The sequence below is a fragment of the Nycticebus coucang genome, chromosome 3 (assembly GCF_027406575.1).
Source record: "Nycticebus coucang isolate mNycCou1 chromosome 3, mNycCou1.pri, whole genome shotgun sequence".
Lineage (NCBI taxonomy): Eukaryota > Metazoa > Chordata > Mammalia > Primates > Lorisidae > Nycticebus > Nycticebus coucang.
In genome coordinates this window covers 142,861,882-142,888,216 of record NC_069782.1, presented here as the reverse complement: position 1 = coordinate 142,888,216, position 26,335 = coordinate 142,861,882, and the positions used below count along the sequence as shown (strand labels likewise).

General features: G+C 35.9%; 1 protein-coding gene across 3 annotated transcripts in view; it reads right to left on the bottom strand.

The window, feature by feature from the left end:
* The window catches only part of NHLRC2 (NHL repeat containing 2), a 60,180-nt gene extending 33,967 nt beyond the window's left edge, over nt 1-26,213 (bottom strand). Inside the window, exons 1-5 of one of the 3 annotated variants that reach the window (XM_053584340.1) lie at nt 25,802-26,213; nt 22,486-22,638; nt 11,412-11,867; nt 7,464-7,585; nt 4,355-4,484 (exon numbers count right to left, since the gene is read on the bottom strand). In XM_053584340.1, the coding sequence (XP_053440315.1) occupies nt 4,355-4,484; nt 7,464-7,585; nt 11,412-11,867; nt 22,486-22,638; nt 25,802-25,979 (1,039 nt within the window). In that variant the 5' untranslated portion in view covers nt 25,980-26,213. Of the gene's footprint in view, nt 1-4,354; nt 4,485-7,463; nt 7,586-11,411; nt 11,868-22,485; nt 22,639-25,646; nt 25,766-25,801 lie in introns of those variants that run through there. The other 2 variants (XM_053584342.1, XM_053584341.1) reach the window with 2 other exon arrangements.
* Nucleotides 26,214-26,335: the final 122 nt, after the last annotated feature.

Below are 26,335 nucleotides of genomic sequence, written 5' to 3'. Positions count from 1 at the left end.
CCCAAGTGCCCATCGACCCACGAATGGACTAATTGTGGTACATGTATACCATGGAATATTATGCAGCCTTAAAGAAAGATGGAGACTTTACCTCTTTCATGTTTACATGGATGGAGCTGGAGCATATTCTTCTTAGCAAAGTATCTCAGGAATGGAAGAAAAAGTATCCAATGTACTCAACCCTACTATGAAGCTAATTTATAGCTTACACATGAAGAATATGGGGAAAAGGCCAAGGGAGGGGAGGGGAAGGGAGGGGGGAGGTTAGGGTGGAGAGAGGGTAATGGGTGGGGCCACACCTACGGTGCATCTTAGAATGGGTAAGGGCGAAACTTACTAAAGGCAGAATACAAATGTCTACATACAATAACTAAGAAAATGCCATGAAGGCTAGTTGAACAGTTCGATGAGAATATTTCAGATTGTATATGAAACCAGCACATTGTACCCCTTGATTGCACTAATGTACACAGCTATGATTTAACAATTAAAAAAATCTAAGAACAAATTAAATATACAATGATTAGAAATGTTATCTATTAAATTTTTCAATAAAAATAATTGTTTCTATGAAAATTAAGTTAGATTGGAAAGACTCATTAAAGGCAAGTAGCTAAGTCAAAGTGGTGCTGACCTAGGTGAGGAAAACAGAATTTGAAAGAATGAGTTAAAAAAATTTCATAAAAACCCAGTGGACGTTAGCCGTCAGATTTCTTTGAATGTGCTTCTAAATTCTCACCACGCTTTAAGGAAATCAAAATAACATACTTTGGGTGGTGAAAGAAAGAGTGTGAGAGGCTGCTTAAAGAAAAAGCTTCATTTCTACATGAAAAGATTGACATTTATATTTCTTAAGAAAAATATAGTATTTTTAGATTTCTTATAATTCCTAACTTCAAAAGATTTTTTTCCTATATGGATCTATTATTAGATTCAATCACCTCAATAAAGAGAATCTGTACCCTGTTATTTACTTCCACTTTTATTTCACAAAGGATTCATGTACTTTACAAAGAAACAAACTTTAATAACATAAATAAATTTAAAATAAGAAAAATGATGCAAAAGGTAAAGGTACAAAAGAAAGATGCAGCCATATAATTTTAAGAAATGAGTGTCATATTATCCATTTTGCTTTGCTAAAAATAAACTTATCTCTAAGCTTTCTAGTAATCAATACCATAATGCAAATTTATGACAGTTAACTATCCAGGAGCTTAAAAACAAACATAAAAAGGCCAGGCGCTGGCTCATGCCTGTAATCCTAGCACTTTGGGAGGCTGAGGCAGGTGGATTGCCTGAGCTCATGAGTTGGAGAGACCAGCCTAACAAGAGCAAGACCCTATCTCTACTTAAAAAATTAGAAAAACTAGCCAGGCTTGTGGCAGGCGCCTGTAGTCGCAGCTACTTGGGAGGCTGAAGCATGAGGATTGCTTGAACCTGGGAGTTTGGGATTACTGAGCTATGACACCACAGCACTCTACCCAGGGCAGGAGAGTGAGACTCTGTCTCAAAACAAACAAACAAACAAACAAACAAACCCAAAAAGCAGCAAACAAATATAAACAACCTGATGGTCAGAAAAAAAAGTTACTCATAATACAGAGAATAGAAAAAAATTTCTCCAGTAGATAATCAGAAGGCATTTATAACATAACAACTACCAGCAAACCCTGTAATGAAAACAATAACAAACCCAGAAAGCTGTATTTTCGTGAAATAAGTAATATAAAACACACATATACATATAAACATAAATAAATATGACATAGGTTTATGTGTTGATATATTTTTAAATGAATGACATGTTACAAAAATGTAATTTATAAAAACAATTGGTAGTGGAACAAATACTCTATGATCCAGTATCTCCATACTCTGACCATATACATTAATCTAGATTAATGTTCTGGATTGCAAAACAATTTAAATCAGGGTTTCTCAAAATGTTTGGGGTAAAATATCACTTTGAAAGTCTGATCAAAATCTGACCAATTTCCTCAGATCTTAAATAGAATTTCCGAGACTACTCAGAAATGTATAAGTTACCTTATAAAGCCTAACTACCAGGGCCCTGGTATAGAATCCCAGGTTAAAAACTCTTGGACTAGAATAGTCCTTGTGATTGTAAGTTCCTCGAGCAGTGCTTGAAAACCATTTTCTCTTAGGTGGAGTTAAGATTACTCCCCTGCCAAGCACCTGGAGTGAAGATTATGAGCCATAAGTTAAATGCAGAGCCATGATCTGCTGAGCTAAAGTACAAGTCACCTCCTTTCATAAAAACTGAATCAATAAAGATGTAGGTCTCCAATAATCACTCCAGTTGGAACCTTATGGAGTACTTGCCAATAGAGTCAAGATTTTCCTTGGACAGCGATTTGGACGTATGTATTCTCTAGAGAGAGACAAGCAATCAAAATTCCATGCCAGAAAGTATAATTGAAAAAATTTTAAGTACCCCTTCACCTTAAATAGATCTTATTTAGTAAACCATCCAGTAAAGTAATAGCCTGCTTTTAAGCAATATAAATTCTGATCTATGTCATAAGTTAAATTAGTGTTCTCAATTCTGCACTTATCCTTAGTAATGTTCTATATACATCTGGACACCCTTGCCATGGCTTCATGGTAAACTTCGTCTGTGGCTCTGAGCTTCATTATGTGATTTATTTTAATACAGAAGATTAGCAAACATGACATGAGCAAAAGCTTAAAATGTGTGTAAAGGGACTTAAACTCTTGTGCTCCTAACTTTTGTCAAGAGAAGAATATACCTCAGACAGCTACTGGCTCATGGAAGGTGATAAAAAATGGACTAGATCTGGACCTAAGAAACAACGTGGAACCCAGTTCAGACTAGTTCAGCCACTATCAGGTGAACCACAACTCCATATATGACGAAGACTATGTTAAAGGTTTAGGTTTATATGAGTTTGGGGATGATTTCTTATGCGGCATTATTTAGCAACTACTGACATATACAATAGATAAGGTTTGTAAGCTGCAAAATGTAAATACCTAAATAACTACATGAACTACTGGGTATAAATCACAGAGGGCTTACATATTAAGGGCAGACTATTTTTCTTCCTTGAGAGATGGTAATAGCATACCAAGGCAACAATGCTCTTCTACTTTATGTTACTGATAATTTTGGACTATTTTTCCATCTATAATATTTATGTTCTAATAGCTTAGTTGTTATCAAAGGTAGGGAGGAAGGAATGTTACGTCCCATTGGGGATTCAGCCCTGAAATTCTTTAGAATTTCTACTGCATGGTAATAAAACGAGATTGAGTTTTAATTGATTTTAGTACTATTTCAAAATTCTCTACGTATAACAGTATGCCCTTATTGCCTAGACATGGGATGTACTTCTCCTACTGCACCACCCACCTTGGTCAGTGATGAAACAAGTCATAACTGTTTAGAACACAGGATTCCATAGTGGAATTCTCAAAAACAATTAACAAAAAACACATCAATATATTAAATGCAGGTAGTACCAGAAGTTTATTCACTTATTAATATTAAAAGCTTTATAAAAGTTAATGACAGCAAAAAAGGTCTTTGAGTCATAACCAAACTGGCATTATAATAGATAATTATCTCAAATGTAAAGCCATTAAACTAATCTGATATTTAGATACTCTTTAAATAAATTGAGATGACATCTACCACTTAGTCCCATATTCTCTTTTTATTCCTTCTTTATTCATTAATCATATTTTAGATATGTAGATAATTATCTCAGTAAAACTGAGGGTCAATAAAAAATAAGAACACTGGTAAGCATACTCCCAGATTTCTCCCCGACCCCCACTGTTCCTGAAGCACTTATTAGATTTCTTTTAGTCAATTAATATAGGAAACGGAAACAAGGATCATAAACATGACTTCAACAAGATGTAAAAAAAAAAAAAAAAAAGCAACTGCCTCTTTGATTTCTTTTTCAAAGAGTAAATAAGGATACTGTTAAGTGGTATAGTTCATGAATGATCTTTCAAAGTTCTGAAACTATAATCCTTTCTTTCAATTTAAGAATATTTAGAACTACATTAATTGGAAGATGCAGCTAAGATGCAATTCTTTAAATTAGAGTAATATATATATTACTTCATGTATAAAATATGGAATATTCCTAACAGTATGTTCTCCAGCAGGTGTAATAATATATACTCTATATTACTGCTGCCTTTGTTTTTTACCCAATTAACAAACTCCAGGGCATCGGAATAAAAGTATAAAATAATTAGCAATAGAATGAATCCAAATGAATATCTCAAGAATATTTTTAAATCTTACTTTTATTAAACAAAGTTTACTCACATTTAATATTAAAAGTTTACATACCTGATGTTCCAAAAATTACATCCCACGGGGAACTAATGGGTTGTTGATCTCCTTGTGCTCCACCTTCCGTATCTGTACCTTGAATTCCAAGGCCAGCCACAGTGCTCACCTTCTCAGCTTCTAAGTCAATCTATAGAAATTTAATGGATGTTTTTAGGCAACAAATGCTACCTTTGCTTACGTCTTTTGCTACATAAGGATTTCCAACAGCACATTTAGAGAACACTTGCAGAAGTTTTAAAATGTTTTAAAAATGGCTAAATAATCAGTTCTAGGGTGAACTTGCTATTCAAATGCACACAATCAGTTCATTTCTCCACTGTCCATTCCCCCGTTTCCTCTTAACGTAGCGCCAGAACTATTGTCGCACTCATCTTAACTATAAAATATTTTTAAAGAAAATAAAATTTTAAAACACAATCTAGCAAAATACATGTTCCTTAAAATTAAATGTCCATATTTCAGTTATGCTCAGCTACTAACAGACATACATAGATTATGTGCCAAGCACTGATCCAAGAATGAGCCAGCCAACCAGCCATCCAGCCCTCCCTGGAATAACACTATTAGAGGGGTGTGATTTTGATATTCTAGAAGACATTGAGACACAGGTCATTAAGTAACTTTCTCAAGATCCCACAGTAAGTAAAGAATCTGGGATCTGAACTCGGGTAGTTCTATGACACTATGTGTACTTCATAAATTGAAAATCTAATACATTCTCCCAGAAAAAGACGTTACCCTTTCATCTCCTGAGACCCTCTTATGGTCATGAGTATCTTCAAACAAACACAAAAGCTAAAAAATATTTGCAGTAAGCATCTATACACCCACCAAGTAGACAGATCCTATCATTAATTGCTTGATCATATATTTTTGCCCAGCTATCAATAGAAAAAAAATTTCCTTACTTCATAAATATTTCATTCCCCAACACTACAGCAACCATTAAGCTTTTGGGGGAAATCTATATATTCCCTTTAAGATGAACATGACGAGTTACCTAAAGGAATGGAGGTACTGGCCAACAATATAATAAAAGGTAACAGAGAGTTTAAAAATAAGTAGGAATTTGTTTTTGCAGACAATATAACTTTTTACATAACAAATCACCAAAAGTTTTATGCAAAAATGAATAAGCTGATCCTACAATTCAAATCAAATTATAAGAGGCCCAAGATAGCCAAAACTAACTCAAAAAAGAAGAAAGGTGGGAAGACTCATAGCTCCTGATTTCAAAACTTATAAGAAGCTGCAATCAAAACAGTGTGGTATTGGCCTAAGTATATGCACATAGACCAATAGAATAGATCTGAAAGTCCAGAAATAACCCCCTAACATGGTCAATTGCTTTCAACAGGCTGCCAAGACTATTCAATAGAGAAAGACTAGTCTCGTCAATAAACGATTCTGAAATAACTGAACACCCACATGAAAAAAGATGAAATTGGACCACCCCACCTTATACCATACACAAAATCAACTCAAAATGGGTAAGAGACCTAATCACAAGAGCCATAACTATAAAACTTTGAGAAGAAAATAACAGGAGTCAATCTCTGTGACCTTGGATTTAGCACTGGATTTGTCTACACCAAAAGCATAAACAACAAAAGGAAAAATGAACAAATTACGCATCATCAAAATTTTAAACTTTTGTGCATTAAAGGACATGACTGAGTGAAAAGGCAAGCAAAAAACGTGAAAAAATATTTGCAAATCACGTATCTGATAGACATTATAACTAGAATATATAAAGAATTCTCTTGACCCAATAATGAAAAAGATAAATCACCCTATTAAAAATCTGACAAGAACCTGAATAGACACTTCTCCAAGGAAGATATATATAAATGGCCCATAAACACAGGAAAAGATGCCTGGTTAGTAACCAAGGAAATGCATATCAAAACCACATTCGATGCCACTTCATGCCCAGGAGGATAGCTAGAATTAAGAAAATGAAAAGCAACAAGTGATGGGGAGGATGTGGGGAAGTAAGAACCCACAAATATTTCAGGTGGGAATACAAAATGGTGCAACTGCTACGGGAGACAAGGTAGCAGCTCTCAGAAACTAAATACAAAACGTGCAATTCTACTATTCTAGTTCTAGGTATCTACCCAAGAGAAATGAAAATTCTGTGCATGTAAAATTTATATATGAATGTTCACAGCCAGATAATCTGTAACAGCCCAAGACCAGAAAAACGTTCTCTAGAAAATGTCCTTTTAATATAAATTTATTTTCATATGAATATAAAATGTCTGAAAAAGACGCAAACTTTAAGAGTGGTTAGGAATTGATGATCTGGGGACTTTTTAGCTTTATATATTAACAGATTGCTTAAAATCAAGAACACATATTACTCGTATAATGAGATAAAACAAAATTAAGAATAATTGGCTAGTATTTCTAGCCAAGGCACAGGAGTTGTAAGGAGGCAGATGTGTTATGAATTTTTTCTAGTTTGAGAAAATTTAACTGAAAAAGCATAAGGGATCACTTTGAAAACTAGTGGTGAAGAAAATATTCAGGCTGGACAGTGGCTCAAGTCTGTAATCCTAGCACTTTGGGAGGCCGAGGTGGAAGGATTGCTTGAAGCCAGGAGTTTAAGACCAGCCTGAGCATGTATGAGACCTCATCTCTACAAAAACAGAAAAATTAGCCAGGTGCGGTGATGTGCCTGTAGTCCCAGCTGCTCAGGAGGATGAGGCACAGCGATTGTTCAAGTCCAAGAGTCGAGGGTGCAGTGAGCTATGATGATGCCACTGCCCTCTAGCCCAGGCAACAGAGAAAAACCTGTCCCTCACCCTACCCCTGCCAAAAAAAAAAGAAAAAAGAAAGAAAATACTTCAAAATGAGGTACTTTTGAGTGATTAGAGAAACAGCTTTGAAACAAAAGATTAAAAAATGACTGAGTTTTTCTTCTGTGGCAACTATATTCTGACACAGAGAAAAACAAACTAAAGCAAGTACCTTGGAAAAAAGTCGAATGAGGGTGCTATGACATACTAAAGCATCACCTTTTAACTGCCACTATTTAATGTAGCAAATAAAGACCAGTTTTTCTGGTTAGAAGTATTAAAACTTTAAAATGAAAAAGTACCTTTCTTATAAGGTGGTTTTCAGTATCTGCCACATATATGATATTATTCTTTATGGCTACACCCTGTGGAGAATTAAAAGTTGACTCAGAAAATACTCCATCTTTTCTTCCAGGGTTGGGTCCTAAAAGACAAGATAGTCAAAAGACAGAATTTTCCCACTTAAAAAGTGATCTCACAAAAAAACAAACTTTATATTTAATGCTGGGATTTTAATATAAACCAACATGATACTTCTACCTAAAAAATAAAATGTTTCCCAGGATATCTATTATTTTCAAGAGTGAGTTTCCTTATGTCAGGGCTTATCCACGGATGTTATTACTAGTGCATTTAAATACAGTAACATACATGAGAAGAAAATAATCTTAAAAGTATTAAAACACCTATTACCTAGACTATAAAGATTTAAAAATAATTTCAATCTTTCAGCAGATAAAGATTTGCTCCTTTGATAATGTAATAAAAATTATGAACTCTTCCCCTAGAAAAAATACATGCCCTGAAATGTTACAAACCATCCTAGATCCTGAGGCTCAGTCGAGAACTTATTTTGTCATTAAACATGAAATGTCTGCTTTCAAATCGTTTAGTTTGTGGTATCTCAAACCAGAAGCAGAAGCAGTACAATTAATCAAAGTATGTGCCTAACTACTGACACAGTTTTAGCATCTTAATGGTAGCTTGGAGAGCAAGTGGTGATGAAATCACAAATGCCACTTTCCAAGGCTTGTTGAGAACTGAGTATTTCTCCTTGCAAAATGTGGTCCAAAGCCTGGAGGAAGTGGAAGTCAGTTGGCTCAAGATCTGGCCAATACGGTGGATGACAGAGTTTCCAATTCCAGCTTCTATAGTTTGAGCAGCATTATTTGTGTGACATGAAGTCACGCATTATCTTGGCAGGAGGATTGTTCTGTCTCTATTGACAAATCTCAGCTGCTTAATCACAAACATACTCATCATTTCATCCAATTAGTTGCAGTGGACATCTGCTGTAATCAACTGAATAAGTTTCATGAAGCTGTAGCGGGTAACACCAGCGCTGGACCACCAACAGACACCGTTAGCTTTCTTTGATGAATGCTTGGTTTTGGATTGTGTTTCGGCACTCCATCTTTATCCAACCATCGTGCCAAATGGTTGTGATCGTCAAAAACGAATCTGTTTTTCATCACTTGTAACAATACGGCTTTACCTTTATGTTGTGACAGCAAAGAAAGGCAAGCTCTGAGATGATTTCTTGCCTGTTTTAATTCATGCAGAACCCAACTAGCCAGCTTCTTCTCCTTTTTTTTTTTTTTTTTGTAGAGACAGAGTCTCACTTTATTGACCTTGGTAGAGTGCTGTGGCATTAACACCTATCCAGCTTCTTTATCGTACCAATTTGTTTCAAATGGTCCACTACTGTTGGAATAGCAAAGTCAAGCCTTGCTGCTAATTCACACGTAGGCTGAGATGCATTCATCTCCACTACGGCTTTCAGCTCATCATTATCCACCTTGGTCTCAGGTCACCCAAGTGGCTCATTTTTGAGATTAAAACCACCAGAACGGGAACCTCTCAAACTATCAACATATTGTGCATTCATTAGCCACATCCTTTCCCCAACATTTTGTTGATATTTCTTTTTTTTTTCGTTGATATTTCAAGCTATCTGCACTTCATTTATTTCACAACGGAATTTATATTTGAAAATAACACAAATGTTTGGCTTATTCGTGGTTTCACAAAAACTGCTCTAAAATTTTTTGAAAAATAATCACAAGCCAAAATATGCATTTGAAAGAATGAGGATGTACAAAGTGAAATGTCAGAGATATCAATTGTAAATCTTAGTATTTAAGGAAATTGGACATTTTATACTTAATAACGTAAGAGCCCCCAAACCTCAGGGTATGAATACTTTATATCTATGATTTTATTCTGTCATAGAGTCCAACAATATCGCACATACACTTTAAGAGAGACAAAGAATGATTATGATCTACATCTTAGCTTTTGCAATGCAGATGGATTTTCTTTCTTTTTTTTTTAAGTCATAAACACATAGATCATATATACATTAATGTATTTATGAGGTACAATGTGCTGATTTCATATAAATTTGGAATGCTTACATCGAACTAGTTAATATATCCTTCACCTCTTTTACTTAATTATTGTGTTAAGACATTTATACTCTATACTTAATAGATTAGACATGTACCCTTGCAATATGCACCATAGGTGTGGTCCCACCATTTACCCTACCCCTATCAAACCTCCCCCCTCCCATCCCCCTCCTCCATTTTGGGCTATAGTTGTGATTTATCTTTCATATGAAAGCGTGAGTAATTGTAAATTGGTTTCATAATAGTACTGAGTACATTGGATACTTAAGGAAGGAAAGTAAAAAGAATAAAATACAATTGCTACGTCCATAACGGGGGACAAGCCATTCAAAGCCTCTAAGTCAGAAGCTCCAAACTGCTTTGCTGAACTCCATTGTCCTAGACGTCAGTAAGAGAGGTAGTATAATGAAGTGGCTAAAAAATGAACTCAGGAGTCCAGCAGACTGATGTTAAATCCCAGCTCTACCTCTTCCTACCTGGTGATTGGACAAGTTCTTGGTGTCTATGATATTCTCAACAAAATCAGTTAAATATCAAACCATTGTTTCCTGAGTGTATATGACAAAAGAATTTTTTTTTTCTTTTTTGAGACAGAGTCTCACTATGTGGCCCTTAGTAGAATGCTGTGGCCTCACAGCTCACAGCAACCCCAAACTCTTGGGCTTAAGGGATTCTCTTGCCTTAGCCTCCCAAGAAGCTGGGACTACAGGTGCAGAATTCTTTTTTACAAAATTGAAGATTATTAATATATCACAAGATAATGGTATTCCTAGAAATGTTTGGGAAATGTAGCTTGCTTCTAGCTTCTCTGTTAACTAAGAATTTTCACTCACCCACACTATTTTGAAAATTATAGACTCTATTAAAAACTCTTTTAAATCCTTTAAATTCAAACTGCTACTTTTTGAATAGCAATTCTCATAAATGCCCATCATAAATCAAAACAAGTAGCCAAAACAAACAAACACTAGAAAACACAACATATACTCTATACTCTTGCTATACTAAGAGTAACATCGGGGCTTGGGAGTATGATTAGCTTATTTGCAGTAGGAGCTCAGATACCCTTACTTTATGAGTTAATGTTCCATATGTTACTAACGCAGGATTGGTAGCAAAGAGATGAATTACTTTTCTCTTTGATTAACATGACGTTAGATGTTAGTTCAGCCTGAATAAGCAGAATTAACAGAATGTACTTAGTAGATTTTATTAATTACGTAGTGGTAACCAAGAGGCATTTTTAGATCCAAGACCAGGGAGATACAGAACAAAATGACCTACATTTGCATGATACTGATATTCTGCTGCAACCAGAGGAAACTAATTCAGAAGTATGTTTACGTTTTTATGGAAGAAAGAAAAAAGTAAAATTACGTGTAAATCCTAGCTTACTTTCTCTATAATCTAAATCTCAAGTTCATAGAGTACTGTTATAGTCTTAAAAATATATGGCTATATTTTATTGAAAAGTGAAATATAATACTCCCATTTAAAATATCTGAAATCCAAAATGTATGTATTTCTTATGACACAGTTAAGTATGGCAGTTTTTAACAAGATGGGATAAACAATTATACTTAAAAGCTGTAACTTAACAACTTCCTCCTTTTGAACTAGAGCTTTTTGGGTATTTTTGTTTGTTTTATGAGAGAGTGCAAAGACATAAATTCAGATTCCATACATTAATTAACAAAATAATTTTGTGACAGATTTAAAAATCAATGCTTATCACCTTTCTGTAATTAGTTCTTATTTATAAATGTCTATTTTTATATATTTACTTGAACTATTTTATGGTAAAACACATTGCATATCATAATTAGAAGCAAACTTTACCTCCAATGCTATATTGAATTTGTCCATTTTTCCAAACGACCAAAATTCTGTGATGTCCAGTGTCTGCTATTACCAATCTTTTAGTAACATGGTCTATTGTTATTTTGCCAGGAAACAGCAATGGTGAAGGTGGCAAAGAATCTTTATACAGTTTTATGCCAATTTTACTGTCTTTGATCTGTCCCCTGTCTTGGTAATACTTTAAAGCTATTGAAGTATACAAAAATAATTTATCTTTGTGTCCCTCGCCAATCAAAGAAAATAACATGTTTCCACGGGGTCCAAGTATGACCAGAGTTGGCCAGCAGGAAACTTCTAGTTCCTGCCATAGGCTGGCATCTGCGTCATTAACCACAGGATGGGTGACATTGTATCGAAGAACAGCACTCTTAATGTTGTCCAGGACTTTTTCATTTGGAAACTTGGCTGAGTGAACACCAACAATCAGAAGACCATCTGAAAGGAAAGAATGATATATTAAATATTAAGAAATTAAAATTAAAGTTTGCAGGTAATCATCCATGCATAGGTTTGGGGTCATTAATAAATATAAGTAATATGCAGAGCTGTTTAAAAGTAGAACTATGTTAGTATCTTCAACTAAATTTAAATACACATAAATTAACAAATTTAAATCTTAAGATAATCTTGATTGCTACATAAAAACGTATATGATCAGATTCATGTGGCTTTTGCAGGATTAAAACTCTTTATGTCCTCTATCTAGACAAAATTATAAGAAATAGTCTTTTTTCTTGTGAAGATGTTGAAGTTATTTCCATCTGGAGTTGAAATTCAAAGTTAACTGTGACTGTTTTGGGGGGGTACTGTTCTCATAAGTTTTCTGACCTAACCTTAATATTATAGATTAAGAGGATGAATATAAGATAATTCCATACTATAAGGTTTATGATTTATTTAAAATTTCTACTATGTAGTTCTTAGAACAAATCTTGTCTGGAAGTGCTGAAAACTAAAAACATAATTTCTTTTACCTAATCAATTTATTATTTCAAAAAGTTAGTAAAAAAAAGTGAGACATGTTAGGCTGGATTCAGAGAAAAAATTCAGTATTAACCACCAAGGTAGCAGAGGTTAACAACCACAATGTAAATTTGAATTTTCCCAACACATTTATTAAAAACCAGCATGAAGAACAAATAAAACCACGTAAATCAGGAGATGTAATTCCCCAACATTTCATCCTTCTATTACTACAACTAACACCCAACCAAAAACACAACCCCTCTGTATGAAGCTAGCAGATTACAGAAGGGGGTCAAAACCTGGAAAAGGAAACCACACAAGGGTGAGTTTCTAATTTTGTTTTATTCCCCTTTTCCTGGTTTTGCCCTGAGACTGAACCCCAGTTTTGGAGTCATATAGGTGGCCAAAATGCCAGTAGAAACCTCATTGCATTTCTGGCCTAAGAAACCAAGAAAACTGGACAATGTGGGGGAAACTTTAAGGGGAAGAGAGCTGAAAAAGGTGATTCCCCATTTCTGAGAATTAATACACACAAATCTTGGTTGTATACACTTACACATGTGTGAGACGGACCCCCAAAAGTGTAGCAAATGCTTAGGGAACTAAGAACTGAAGTACATGTTGACAGAAGGAGAGAAAGCTGATGGACGATGAGATAGAATTTATTATCTGAACCAGCATGGTGGAGTGCCTACTAACAAAGCTATCGATACTCTCTAGAGGGCTATAACGGGACCCAGAGTTTACACAGCATAACATTCCAATGTCCATGTATAATCCCAAATCACCTGACACTTAAAAAAACAAGGTAATGTGACTTATTATCAAGGAAAAAAATATCAATAGATATCAATGTCAAAATAAAGGAGATGTTTGCAATTATGAAAGACTTTAAATCACCTATGATAACTGTGCTCCATAAGGTAAAGAAAAACACATCTGAAATGAATAAAAAGATAAAAAACATACATAGAAACAGAAACTATAAAAAAATAACGAAAAATTTTAGAACCGAAAAATACCATAAATTCACGGGATGAGCTCAATGGTAAAAGGGAGATGACGGAGACAGGTCAATGAATCTGAAGGTAGCTCAACAGACATTATCCAATCCAAAGAGCACAAAGGCAGAAGGATGAATAAATAAAAAAATGAACAGAGCCTCAGGTACTTGTGGAACAGTTTCAAAAGATAAAGCTCTTGGAGTCCCCAAAAAGAGAATAACCCCATTGGGGCAGAAAAATAATTGAATAGACTCAAAGTTCCAAAATTTGCTTAGATATAAATGTACGGAATTCAAGGTCAGCATACACCAAATAAAATAAATTCAAATAAAACCATGTCTAGGCACATCATAAACAAACTGCTGAAAAACAAAGATTAAACACACACACGTATATGCCTTGAGAGCAGCATCAAGAAAAAAAAACACGGGCGGCGCCTGTGGCTCAGTGAGTAGGGCGCCAGCCCCATATGCTGAAGGTAGCAGGTTCAAACCCAGCTCCGGCCAAACTGCAACAAAAAAATAGCCGGGCGTTGTGGTGGGCACCTGTAGTCCCAGCTGCTTGGGAGGCTGAGGCAAAAGAATCGCGTAAGCCCAAGAGTTAGAGGTTGCTGTGAGCCGTGTGACGCCATGGCACTCTACCCGAGGGCGGTACAGTGAGATTCTGTCTCCACAAAAAAAAAAAAAAAAAAAAAAACACAGTGAGTAATGAATGGTTCGGGACTGAAGGTAAAGGTGGTTCAGATGAGTAGGAAGAATTACATACTTGTTACCTTGTCTGAGTTACTTAACCTCTGTTTTGCAGCTCTCTCATTTGTAAAATAAGAAAAATAACAATAATTCCTCATAGGTCAGGCAGATTGTAAGACAGAATCTGTGCAAAGCACTTAGCATAGTACCTAGTATATAGTAAAATCTCAACACATTTTGCTCTTGTTATTTTTTAAAGTTATAAGTAGAAAGATAATCAATAAAAAAATACAAACATTTCTAAATATCAAAAAAATTGCTCAAGTAAAATAGCAAAGAAAATGCATCATATAAAAGAATACAAAGTTTAATGCACATAATACTAAAACACATTATAATACTCATACATAACAATTATATGAATAAATATGAATGGGCTTAACTAATCTATTACGAGAAAGTATTTGAATAAATTCTGTATATAAGAAATAACACCTAAAACAAAGTGAATCAGAAAGAAGGGATAGGCAAAAGTGTACAAGGCAAATGAAAGTGGTAAGAATACAAGGGTTGAAGATCTCTCTCAGCTTCTCCAGTTCCCGACCAGGGAAGAGTTTAGCTTCCCCTTGTTATCTGAACAGGAAGCTTCCACGAGTGCCGGTTCATCTCACTGGGTTCTACATTATGCTTGCAGGTTCTTTCTAGCTTGCTGTTGTTCTCCACTGCTACATTTCCATCTTTTTGAAAAGGAATTTTCAACTGATGAAGGTGTAATTCCTCAACAGACCATACTTCTATTATAACTGTTAACTACCAACCAAAACATATGCTTGAGGATTGAGAAGATCAGGTAGATTTTAGAGGCACAGACAAGCAACAGCCTCATGTGGACTACTTAGCCAGCTCCACAACTGCATTAAAGTGCCTATAATAAATCTATTATTATTCCTCATTACTTGTGGTGGTTCTGCTTCTCTGACAAACCATGACTAATACACCAAACCCTACATCCTTGTTTTGGTCTTAGCCCTACAACCACATGTATAAACTCTGTCGATCCATGGCAGTCTCCCTTGTCACCCCTGGTTGAATAAAGCTGTCTAGTAGAATCACCAGGAAGGGTACATCTACACATTATTGTCTGAGTTTTGGACATTCAAACTGTTTCTCTGTAGCCTTAATTCCTGAAGGACAAGTTGTTGGCTACAATCACCTTGGTTTATACTCATTAAGATTCTTGAAATGTTGCTCTACTGTTGTCTTACTCTGTTATTTGTGAAAAGTAGACAAGTCTAATTTACACGGCTTTTATAAGTCATCTTTTTGTCTGGAGGCCTGGAAGATTTTACTTTTTCTCAATCTTTATAGTGTTAATAATTTTAGCAGGACATTTCTTGGACTATTTTCCATGATACCTGGTAGGCCCTTTCACTATGTAGACTCAAGGTTTCTTTTATTTCCAGTAAGTTTTCTTAGATTCTAATTTTAGAGATTAGTTCTGACCAGTTGTTTAGATTTTCTGGAGGGTCTCTAGACAGTCTTATGTTGGACCTTTTTCGTCTTCCAGTTCAACCATTTTTTTCTTAAACCTTTTTGCTTCTTTCTTTGGTTCATTTTCATCCCCTGGGCTTTCCTTCCCTGCTTTACCTTAATACTCTTTATTAATTTTTTGTATGAATTGGTTGTCTCTTAGGCATCCCTGTAATTTAGTTTTCATTTCTAATATAATTTTGCCCTACTTCCAGTAGGGCATAATTTTGCCCTTTTAATATTCATTTCAAAAATAAGGTTTAAAGACCCATTTTTGTGTTCTTAGTTTTTTTCGTAACATATACTATTTTAAAAAACATTGCAAGTGTACAGTTCAGGGTATTACCACATCCACGGTATTGTGCAGCTATCACCATCCTCCGCCTCTAGAACTCTTTTCATCTTAAAAACTGACCATGAACCTAATGAACAACTGCTCCCCGTTTCACTCTCCCCACAGCCCTGCCAATCACTATTTTCCTTTCTATTTCCGTAATTTTGACTATGCAAGTACCTCATATATGTGGAATCATACAGTATTTGAACTTTTGTGATTGGCTTGTTTCACTTAGCATAATGTCCACAAAGTTAATCCATGTTGATCAGAAGTTCCTCTTTTTATGGGTGAATAATATTCCATTTATGCACATACCATACTTTCTTCACCCATCACCTGTCAATGGATGCTTGAGTTGCTTCCAGATTTTGGCGATTGTGAATAATGCTAATAAATACAGGTCTATGTAGACTCTATTTTTCATGGTTTGGTCTTGGTAGGTTTTATGTTTTTTACAGTTTGTCTACTTCATCTAGGTTATCCAATTTGTTGGTATACAAATGCTCAGAGTGCTCTCTTATAATTCTTATTTCTATACAATCAGTAGTAATGTCTCCACTTTAATTCTAGCTAAAGGATGTTGATTTTTTGAAGAACCAACTTTTGGTTTCACTAATTTTCTCTATTATTTTTCTGATATCTGTTTTGCTTCTCCTGTTTGAATCTTTATTTCCACCTTTCTGTTAGTTCTACAGTTCTTTTTTATTCTTCATGTTTTAAAATTATTTTATTTTTTGTAGAGACAAGATCTCATTAAGTTGCCAAAAGCTAGTCTTGAGCTCCCTGTGTCAAGAGAGCCTCCCACATCAGCCTCCCAAAGTGCTAGAAATGTAGGCGTGAGCCACTGCTTGCATTAGCCAAATGCTTACATTCTTGTTTAATGTAAGCATTTGTAACTATAAATATCCCCCGTAGTGTTGTGCTGTGCCATAAGTTTTGACATGCTGTGTCTTCCTTTTTATTTGTCTCTAAGTATTTTCTAATTACTCTTGTGATTTCTTCTTAGGTGCACTGATTATTTAAGAGTATGCTATTTTAATATCCACACATGTATAAATTTTCCAGTTTTCCTTCTGTTGATTTCAAACTTCATCCTCCTATGATTGGAAAAGGTACTTTTTATAATACTTATCTTTTAAAACAGTGGTTCTCAACCTTCCTAATGCCACGCCCTTTAATATAGTTCCTGTGACCTGTGGGTCATGATCCACAGGTTGAGAACTGCTGTTTTAAAATCTTAATTTATGGCCTAATACATGGTCTATCCTAGAAAATGTCCCATATGCACCTGAAAAGAATATGCATCCTGTTGTTGGGTAGTGTTCTGTATGTTGGATACTGAATTCTCCAACTACTATTGTAGCATTATCCATTTCTCTCCTTGATACTGTTATTTTTTGCTTCATATATTTTGATAGTCTTGTATTAAGTACATAAGTATTTATCTTCTTGGTATACTGAACTTTTTATTAGTATATAATATTCTTCTTTGACCTTTTGTTATTTAAAGTTCCATTTTGTCTGATACTAATATAGCGGCTCTCTTTTGGCTACGATTTGCATGGAATAATCCTTTTCTCTCATTTTACTTTTAACCTATTTGCGTTTTTGGATCTACAGTAAGTCTCTTGTAACACATAGTTTGAGCATGTTTTTATTCATTCTGCCTTTTGACTGAGGTTTACATTTAAAGTAATTATTGATAAGGAGAGACTTAACTTCTGTTACTTTGCTACTTGTTTTCTACATGCCTTAGAGCTTTTCTGTCCCTTGTTCCTTGAACTACTTTTTTTGGTGTCTAGTTGATTTTTTTTTTGTAGTTAAACATTTAAATTCCTTTCTTTTTTCCTTCTGTGCATATTCTTTAGCTATTTTGTGGGAATTAATTAATTATTAATTAATTAATATATTAATATGGGAATTACATTTAACACACTAAAGTTATTAACACTCTAATGGGAATTTATGCCAGCTTTAATAACATACAAAAACTCTGCTCCTTTATCAGCTCCATATCTACCCTTTCCAATTGTTGATGTCAACAAAATTTCATCTTTATACACGGGGTCCAAACATATAATTATTTTAAATTATTCTCTTGAATTATGCAGAAAATGTGAAATTACAAAGCTAAGTAACACTAGATTTTAGAATTTTTTTTTTTTACTGTGTTAGTCTCTTAAATCATCAAAAAATGTAATAACACAGCATTGTTACAAGAACAGTAGCTTTTATAAATACCCACGCATTTACCTTTACTGAGGTTCTTATTTCTCCAGAGGCTTCGAATTACTGTCTAGTGTCCTTTAATTTCAACCTGCAGGACTCCTTTAACATTTCTTCTGGACAAGTCTAATAACAAACTCCGTTAGTTCTTATTTACCTGGGAATGTTTTACTTTATTCCTTACTTTTGAAGGACAGTTTGCCAGTTATGGGATTCCTGGTCGACAATGTTTTTCTCTTAGCACTTTGAACATATTAGCCCACTCCCTGCTGGCCTCCAAAGTTTCTGCTGAGAAATGAAGATCCTTTTGTATGTGATAAACTACTTCTTTATTGCTGCTTCCAAAATTCTTTCTCTCTAAATCTCACATGTTGCACTCACAGTGGGAGGTTAAATATTAAAAGCAATTGATCTCATGGAGACAGAGTAGAATGAAGGTTAACAAAGGCTGGGAAGTGTAGTGGGGCAGGGGAAATAAAGTAGGGTTGGTTAATGGGTACAAAAATTTAGATAGAATGAACAATATTTGATAGCACAACAAAATGACCTTAATCAACAATAACTTAAGATATTCTTTCTTTTAAAATAACTAAAAGAGTAGAACTGGTATGTTCCTAGCACTAAGAAATGATAAATGCCTAAGGGGATACTCCAATTACCCTAATTTGATTAATTCACAGCATACATGTACCCATAATAATTAAAAATAAAAATTAACAAAAAAGTCTCTGTCTTTGGTTTTCAGCAGATAATTATAATATGTCTTCATGTGGTTCTCTGAGTTCATCCTGCTTGGAATTCACTGAGCCTCTTATATGTAGATTTTACACATCTTTCATGAAATTTGGGAAGGTTTTAGCCATTATTTCTTCAGTCTCGGCCACAATGCCGAGACTGTACAGATCAGAGCACAGATCCCTGATGTTTGGTCTGCTTGGTGGGATTTCACAGGTTCCTTAGGTTCATTTTTCTTCAGTCTTTTTTTCTGTTTGTTTCTCAGACTCAATCACTTCTATTGTCTTCTCTTTAACTTTGCTGATTTTTTTTATCTGCCTATTCATACGGGCTTTTGACTATCTCCACAGTCCCTTATTTACGATGGTCTGACTTACAATTTTTCAACTTTATCATAGGTTTATGGGAAGTAGGCCCACCATGTAAGTTGAGCAGCTCCTTACAACTTATGATAGGGTCACAGTTTCTACTGAATGAGTATCGTTTTCATATCATCAAGTTGAAAAATTGTAAGTCAAACTATCGTAACTTGTAAATTGCTGTGCTGCCAGCATTAAAGGCACTTCCAACTTATATTTTCAACGTACAATGGGTTTAATGGGTCTATTAGGACATTCCTGCACATTAAGTAAAGGAACATTTACAGTGAATTTCTCATTTCAGTTTGTGTACTTTACAGTTCTAGAACTTGTTTTTGGCTTTTTAGGTTTTCTGTCTCTTTACTTACATTTTGTTTATACATTGTTTATTTTTTCTCTGCCTTCCTTTAGTTCTCTGAGCATATAAAAAATAGTTATAAAGTCTTTGTCTCATACATCTGCCATCGCATCTTTCTCAGGAACCATGTTCTATTAGTTTTTTTCCCCCCTGGAATGTACTACACTTTCTTGTTTGTATGCCTTGTGATTTTTTTGTTGAAAACTGGACATTAGCATCTAATAATACGGTAACTCTGGAAACTGTTCCCCCTTCCCAGGCGTTTGATATTTTTCGTTTTTTTTTTTTTTTTTTTTATTGTTGTGGTATCTCTCTGTGCCACAGGTAATCCCTTAGGTGAAAACTTAAGGTCTTCTCAGGTCTTTTCTGAGCTCATGTTTTCCCCTGGCATTTGTGGTGACTAAGTTTCTTTGTTAGAGAACCTAGTTGCTATTGAATGTCTTGGTATTCAATACCTGGCTCCCATAAGAGGAAAAAGAGAAAAATGAAGTGGGGGAAAAGGTACCGGGCCTTTAAATTCCCCGGAAGTCTCTTCAGCCAGAGGAAGAGCGACTTATAGCACCTGTTGCATAAAGTCCAACAATAACACCGTTGCCTCTTTGTCTGCACCTCTGTAATCAAATGGAGCAACCAGTGATGACATCACGGTACAGATCAGAGCACAGATCCCTGATGTTTGGAGAATGCTGCCCATCAAGGCTTCTGCAAGGTATAGGGAAAGTGCTCTAGGAACATGCGTGCAGCTGCCCACCAGGGAGCTGAGGCTGGGAGATGGGTAGCCACTACTGTGCTGAGCTGAAACGGACTAAAATTAACCACATTTTACAGTATATGCCATCCCTTGGAAGTTAAAAGCTTTCTATAGACTCCAGAGTTTCAAAACAATCACATCAGACAGAGTCTACCAGTGTAACTGCTGATTAGGTGGGGACAGAATCTGTGGTTTCCTTTTCCTCTATCTTCTCGGAATTCTCTCTGTATTTACAAAGTATTTGACTCTTCAGAAGTGTGTTTGTTTATAAAAATATTTTTCATTTTTTGTCACAATGTGCTATAAAAACAATGCTTCCTGTAAATTGTTAGGAGATTACAAGGATCCATCCTAGGAAGTCACTGAATTTGCTTCAGGTATGGGTTAAGCAATAATAACCAAATAGTCTTTTAGGGGTTATCTAAATGAGATGGTGTGGAAATGGTTAACTTTGGGATTCTTAACCCAGTATGCAATGACTTTCTAAAACACAAATGTCATCCTTCTACTAAAAAAAACAAACCAAAAATAACCTTCAACATCTACATCTCCAAAATCCTCAATAGAAAAAAAGTCTAAACTAGTAAAAATGTTATCAATGCATTCACATCACAGTCCTGCCTAATCTACCTGCGTCTTCTTCTACTCTTACCATGTGCCCTTACACGCTTGCCACACTAAATTATTCACCTGTTCCTGGAGCAGGAATCCTACTCTTCTGTGCATCGTGCTTGTTTACCTGATACTTCCTCAACCAAGGGTGTCCTTTCTGCCTCATTTTCATTTTCAGCTGCACTCCTGCTCATTTTTCAAGTGCTAGCTCAAGTGCTTCTCTGAGAAATCTTTTCCAATGTTTCTAGGCAAAATGAGTTACTCTTTTCCTCAGGTTCAACTTTGTTACATATTTCCTCAGCAGTTAGCAGAGTACCCTGCACATAATATATGTTCAATAAATGTGATGGCTCGAACAAGAAACACTGGCATCCAAAACCTAGGAAATAACAAGATACCCATATTTCTTAAATCCACAAAGATAAATTTTTGACACCATGATTCAGCTGCTGGGAATATCTGAATTCCTGATAAATCTTTTGATTGGTAATTTTAAGATACAATTTACTACAACTTAAAAGCATCAAAAGTTCCATTTGTGCTGCAGATTTTATCTTCACTTCTTTTTTAAGCTAAGTTTCAAGATACCTTTCATTTTTGCACAGGTATATTCTATTTCCATCTTTACTTTCACAAATCAGTGACACTGTCTCTTTTATCTACGAGGAACCAGAGCTTCAATTGATTTAAACCTAATTAAGTGGAACCTTCAATTAATTTCACTTAACCTTATAGTTTCTTTTTAGAAAGTAGATAACAGAAAAATCTGATAATTTCTCAAATTTCCAGAGAAAAATAAGTGTAATCTTCTATCTTCAGAATTTAGAATACCATAAAAGAGGAGTTCCTAGTGTGCTTTGAAAAACATAAGCTGTCGTAAATCATTTTTTAATGAAGCAAGGTCAAAGAAAGAGCATCTGTCATAACATTTTGCATTCCGCTATAGTTGATGTCATTGGATATTATAATAGAAGCCTAATGGCGTTTCCTAATAAGCACTTTAAACCTTTCTGTCACCATGAGAAGAGCATAAAATTATGTCGTAAGCATCATTTTATTCACAGAACAAATTTACATAAACCCAGACATACAAAAAGTTCTTTTTACGTACCTGATCCTAAAACAAAGTTACGCCCTTATCCTGGGAGAAAAACTGTACACTAAATGCTGATTCCTCAGACAGGAAAATCATTATCACTAAGCTTAACCCTTCATGAAAAGGTACATGGAGTCCTTAATTCATAGATTAGGGATTACTTTTAGAATCACTGAAGTCTTGCCAAATGTTCTCTACTATGAGCAAATCAGTCAGCTACTCTTCGAATGGCTATGCCAGGACTGTCTGTTAGAAATGAATTAAAGAGCAGATACTTTTATCAGAGTGTACATGTTCTAATGCATGGAAATTAGGCAATAGGTGAAGACAGTTGACGCGGCAGCAGGTGAAGAAATCAAGGACATCAGAAACGAATGAAAGAGCAGATACCTTTATCAGAGTATGCGTGTTCTAACGCATGGAGATCGGGCAATAGGTGAAGACAGTTGATGCAGCAGTAGGTGAAGAAATCAAGGACGACGACTTTTCCACATAGATCCTTATAAATGGAAATAGGCTCTTCTGTGTTCAGCCACTCTAATCCTGAAATTTACACAAAATAAATAATGATTAAAGGAAAAGACAAACGTTTATTTAAAAGTGTACATTAAAAAGTGAACCTGCTTTTTTCTAAGAGTAGTGTAAACAGTTAAACACCTTAAGAAGCTGCTAGCACTATATAAAGGCTGTGGCAGTTGAATTAAATTTTCTGTTAATATTAAGACCACTCTTTTCTACCAATAAATAAAAGACACGATGCATCTTCATGACTGTGACAAAACAGGTATTTGTGATCTGAAGGAAAAGACCAAGAACACAAATTTGTTGACATTAAAAGCCCAAAGAGGAAGGAAAGAAAAGAGGATGGGTTGGGGTAGGGGAGCCAGAAGGGTAGAGGATGGCAAAACTACTATTATAATGCAAAAAAATAGCAAGAAAAAGTTATTAAATTCTTTCAAAAATAGTATAATTGTCTATAAAAGTTGGTAAGAGCAACACACTTGGGGGGAAAATTCAAGGAAATAGCATATGTTAAGAGAGTCTAATTGCATAAATAATAAATGGGCTATTGAGAATGAAGGTCAAGCTTAAAAATAGACATGATTAAACATTAAAAAAAAGCAAAATGTATTATATTTGTAAGGACAGACATACAAAATGCCTAAGCCAATTTCATAAAAGAGAAATAGCTGAAATGTTTGGATTTGGATAAGACCCTAAATACAAATTAGTATTTTAAATGCGAAGTTAAACAAAATATACTATTATTATAGACGGAATGGAGATAACATTAATATTAATGAAGAATGTTGTTTCCTTCCCTCCAAAGAATAGAAAAATAGAATCTCATTAATTTGTATTTTTATAAATCAGAAGTTATAATTACTTGACTGTGATTCAAAATTTTAACTCTGCACTATGAAGATTTTGCAAAACACAGCATTTCTATTTAAACAATTTAAGAAAACAAACATAATAGGTTTGTTTTTAAGTAAATAAATACAGCTATAGTACTTACACCTTGAAGTAAGTATTTGGAAATACTGTTTACCAACAAAAAGCCAAAATCTGCTGGAATGAGTAAATATTAATAGCTAACAACAGTAACTGGAGTTATTCAATTGTAACAAAAGTCTAGAAAAAAATTCTGCAGACCAGGCGGCGCCTGTGGCTCAGAGGAGTAGGGTGCCAGCCCCATACGCAGGAGGTGGCAGGTTCAAACCCAGCCCCGGCCAAAAAAATCAAAAACAAAACAAAAAAAAAAACTACAGACCAAATTAGTAATTCTGTCAATTAGCCTAAATAGTGAGGTTTCAAGGTACAGTAACCTCTTAATTATCCATTTGATCGAACGTTAATTATCCACCAGATCAAGTGATCATAAAGAACTTCACACTACCTAATGTATATTTCATATCCTACTCACAAAATATTTATGAATTTGCCCTTTATGACATTTCTGTAAATAGTCAAGAGTGGCTTAGGTTGGAGGGTACAGAAAAAAATGATTACTTTTTAGTTAGGAACTCACCAGGCTTAATGATAGAAATATGTTTTATAATAATAATAATTACAATGAATATAACAACAAAGCTGTTAATATTCAGTAAGGTGTCCTATGAATTAAGAATTTCACGTACATTACTTCCAATTCACACATTAAAACTGAAAGATAAATACCAGGGGATTGGAGAAGTAAAGTAACTTGCTCAAAATCACACAGCCAACAAAGGGAATAACAGGGAGTTAAGCCCAGGTCTGAATCCACCCATTACACGCACTGCCTCTTGTAAACATGCGTTTCTTCTAAAAAATGAACAAAGCATACAATTTTTGAGATAAAGTTATGTCTATGGCTTCTTGATTATAGTTTATTGATAAATCAAGAAAATACTCACTTCTAACTTTTTGTCCTCAATAATCAGGTTCACTAGAAAACCAGACTATATCAAATACAAAACCTTTATATTTTACTATGCATGTTACTTACAAGTCACAAAAGTCAAATCTCATGGTAATAAAATACAAACAACCACTAAAAAATAAAAACACTCCCTCCAATCCTAACCAATGAACTGCTTGTTTATAAGTGTATTTACTATATCACTACCTTCTTATAAAACTTCAAAACGTTAATATATTTGAATATATGTATATCATATTTTAAAGTTTTTTGATAGAATGTGCATTTGTGCATCCAACTCTTTTTTAAGAATTCCACAATATTTCAAATCTAGTGTAAGATTAGTAACGGAAAAAGCAAGCACTTCTTGTGGCAGGTGTAAAAGACTTGGAAAGACACTCAAGACTGTTGTCAGAGGCAGGTTCCAATATACCTCCCATGAGATAACTGAACCCTGCCACAGTCAACCAATTAACTATACATGTGGTTTCACATGCCAGGACACATGCCAACCCAGGCAAAACAACCCTATCCCCATCCAGAGAAAGCATAATGCATTTTCATTTATCATGGCAAGATGCGTTTCACAAACATCCCTGCTGGGAATATCTATTTCCTCACATTCCAAACATTCACACGACAGGAATTCAAACCCTGGAGAGTGGTTATAATTGATCCAGATTTTTAAAATAAGTTGTTCTACGATTTTTAACGGCTAAGTGCAGCACAGGTTAAAAAAAAATCAGGAAATCTGGGGTCTGTATAATCCAATCCTAGCCAGTTAGTGGCTGTGAAACCGTGAAAAGTTACTTAACCTCCCTGGGCCTCAGTTTCCTCAAATGTAAAACAGTAATAATAAGGACACTTCACTGGGTTGTTGAGAAGACTAAGTCACTACTATCTCTTGACGTGTTTAGAACTGTGTGGCATATAAAAAGTTATCAGTACACGTCAAGAAGGGTGATGCAGAAAATGACGACCACAATGCTGGGGAACCGAACGGAATGAATGGAGAGGGTGGCGTGGACGTTTCAATCATGGTCAACCAGGACCACCCAAACATTTATGGAGTGTTGACTTAAGGGACCACAGGCGCAAGCAAGGCGCAGGATACGGAACAAATATGCAGGTCCCTCCAGAAACCCACCGTCCATCGCCACTTGGGGACCCCGGGGAATCGCAGAGCGCCAGCGCGGCTCCGGCGGCACCGCCCCGCCTCGCCCACCGAGGCCGGGAGGAGGGCGCGGCCCCGGGGAAGGGGAGGTCCCGCGCGGGCTCCCCACCCCGGAGCCAGCCCCTCACCTTCCGGAAACTCGGGCGCCAACAAGTCCTGCTCCCAGCCGTCCACCTTCTGCACGTACTGGTAGACCAGGCTGTCCTTCTCCTGCTGGGTGACGGCGTCGAGCAGGGCGTACTCCAGCGAGGTCTGCGCCGGCAGCAGGCCCGAGAGGCTGCAGCCGCGGGCTCCGGGCGCCGCCATGTTCTCCGCGGGCCCCCGAGGCGACTGCCGGCCGCAGGAGCGCTGGGCTGGGAAGACGCAACGCTCACAGTCCTTGGGTTTCAAATCGGCGCATTCACCTCGCTCTGCACCGGCCCCACTCCACGGCAGTGACCTTTTTTTCCTTTTTTAAGCATACGCCCCAGTGCCAGAGTCCCAGCCGTCGCAATGCCCCGGGACGTAATTAAACTACCGCCCCAACCCACTCCGCCCCTTCTGGGCCGCTGGCTGAGCCTGGACATTGACAGCGCCAGATTCAACAGGGACCCGGCCGCTGGGACTGCGTCCCAGAAGCGCTACGGCACCCGTTTCCTCCCCTCCACTTTAGAAATTCGCGT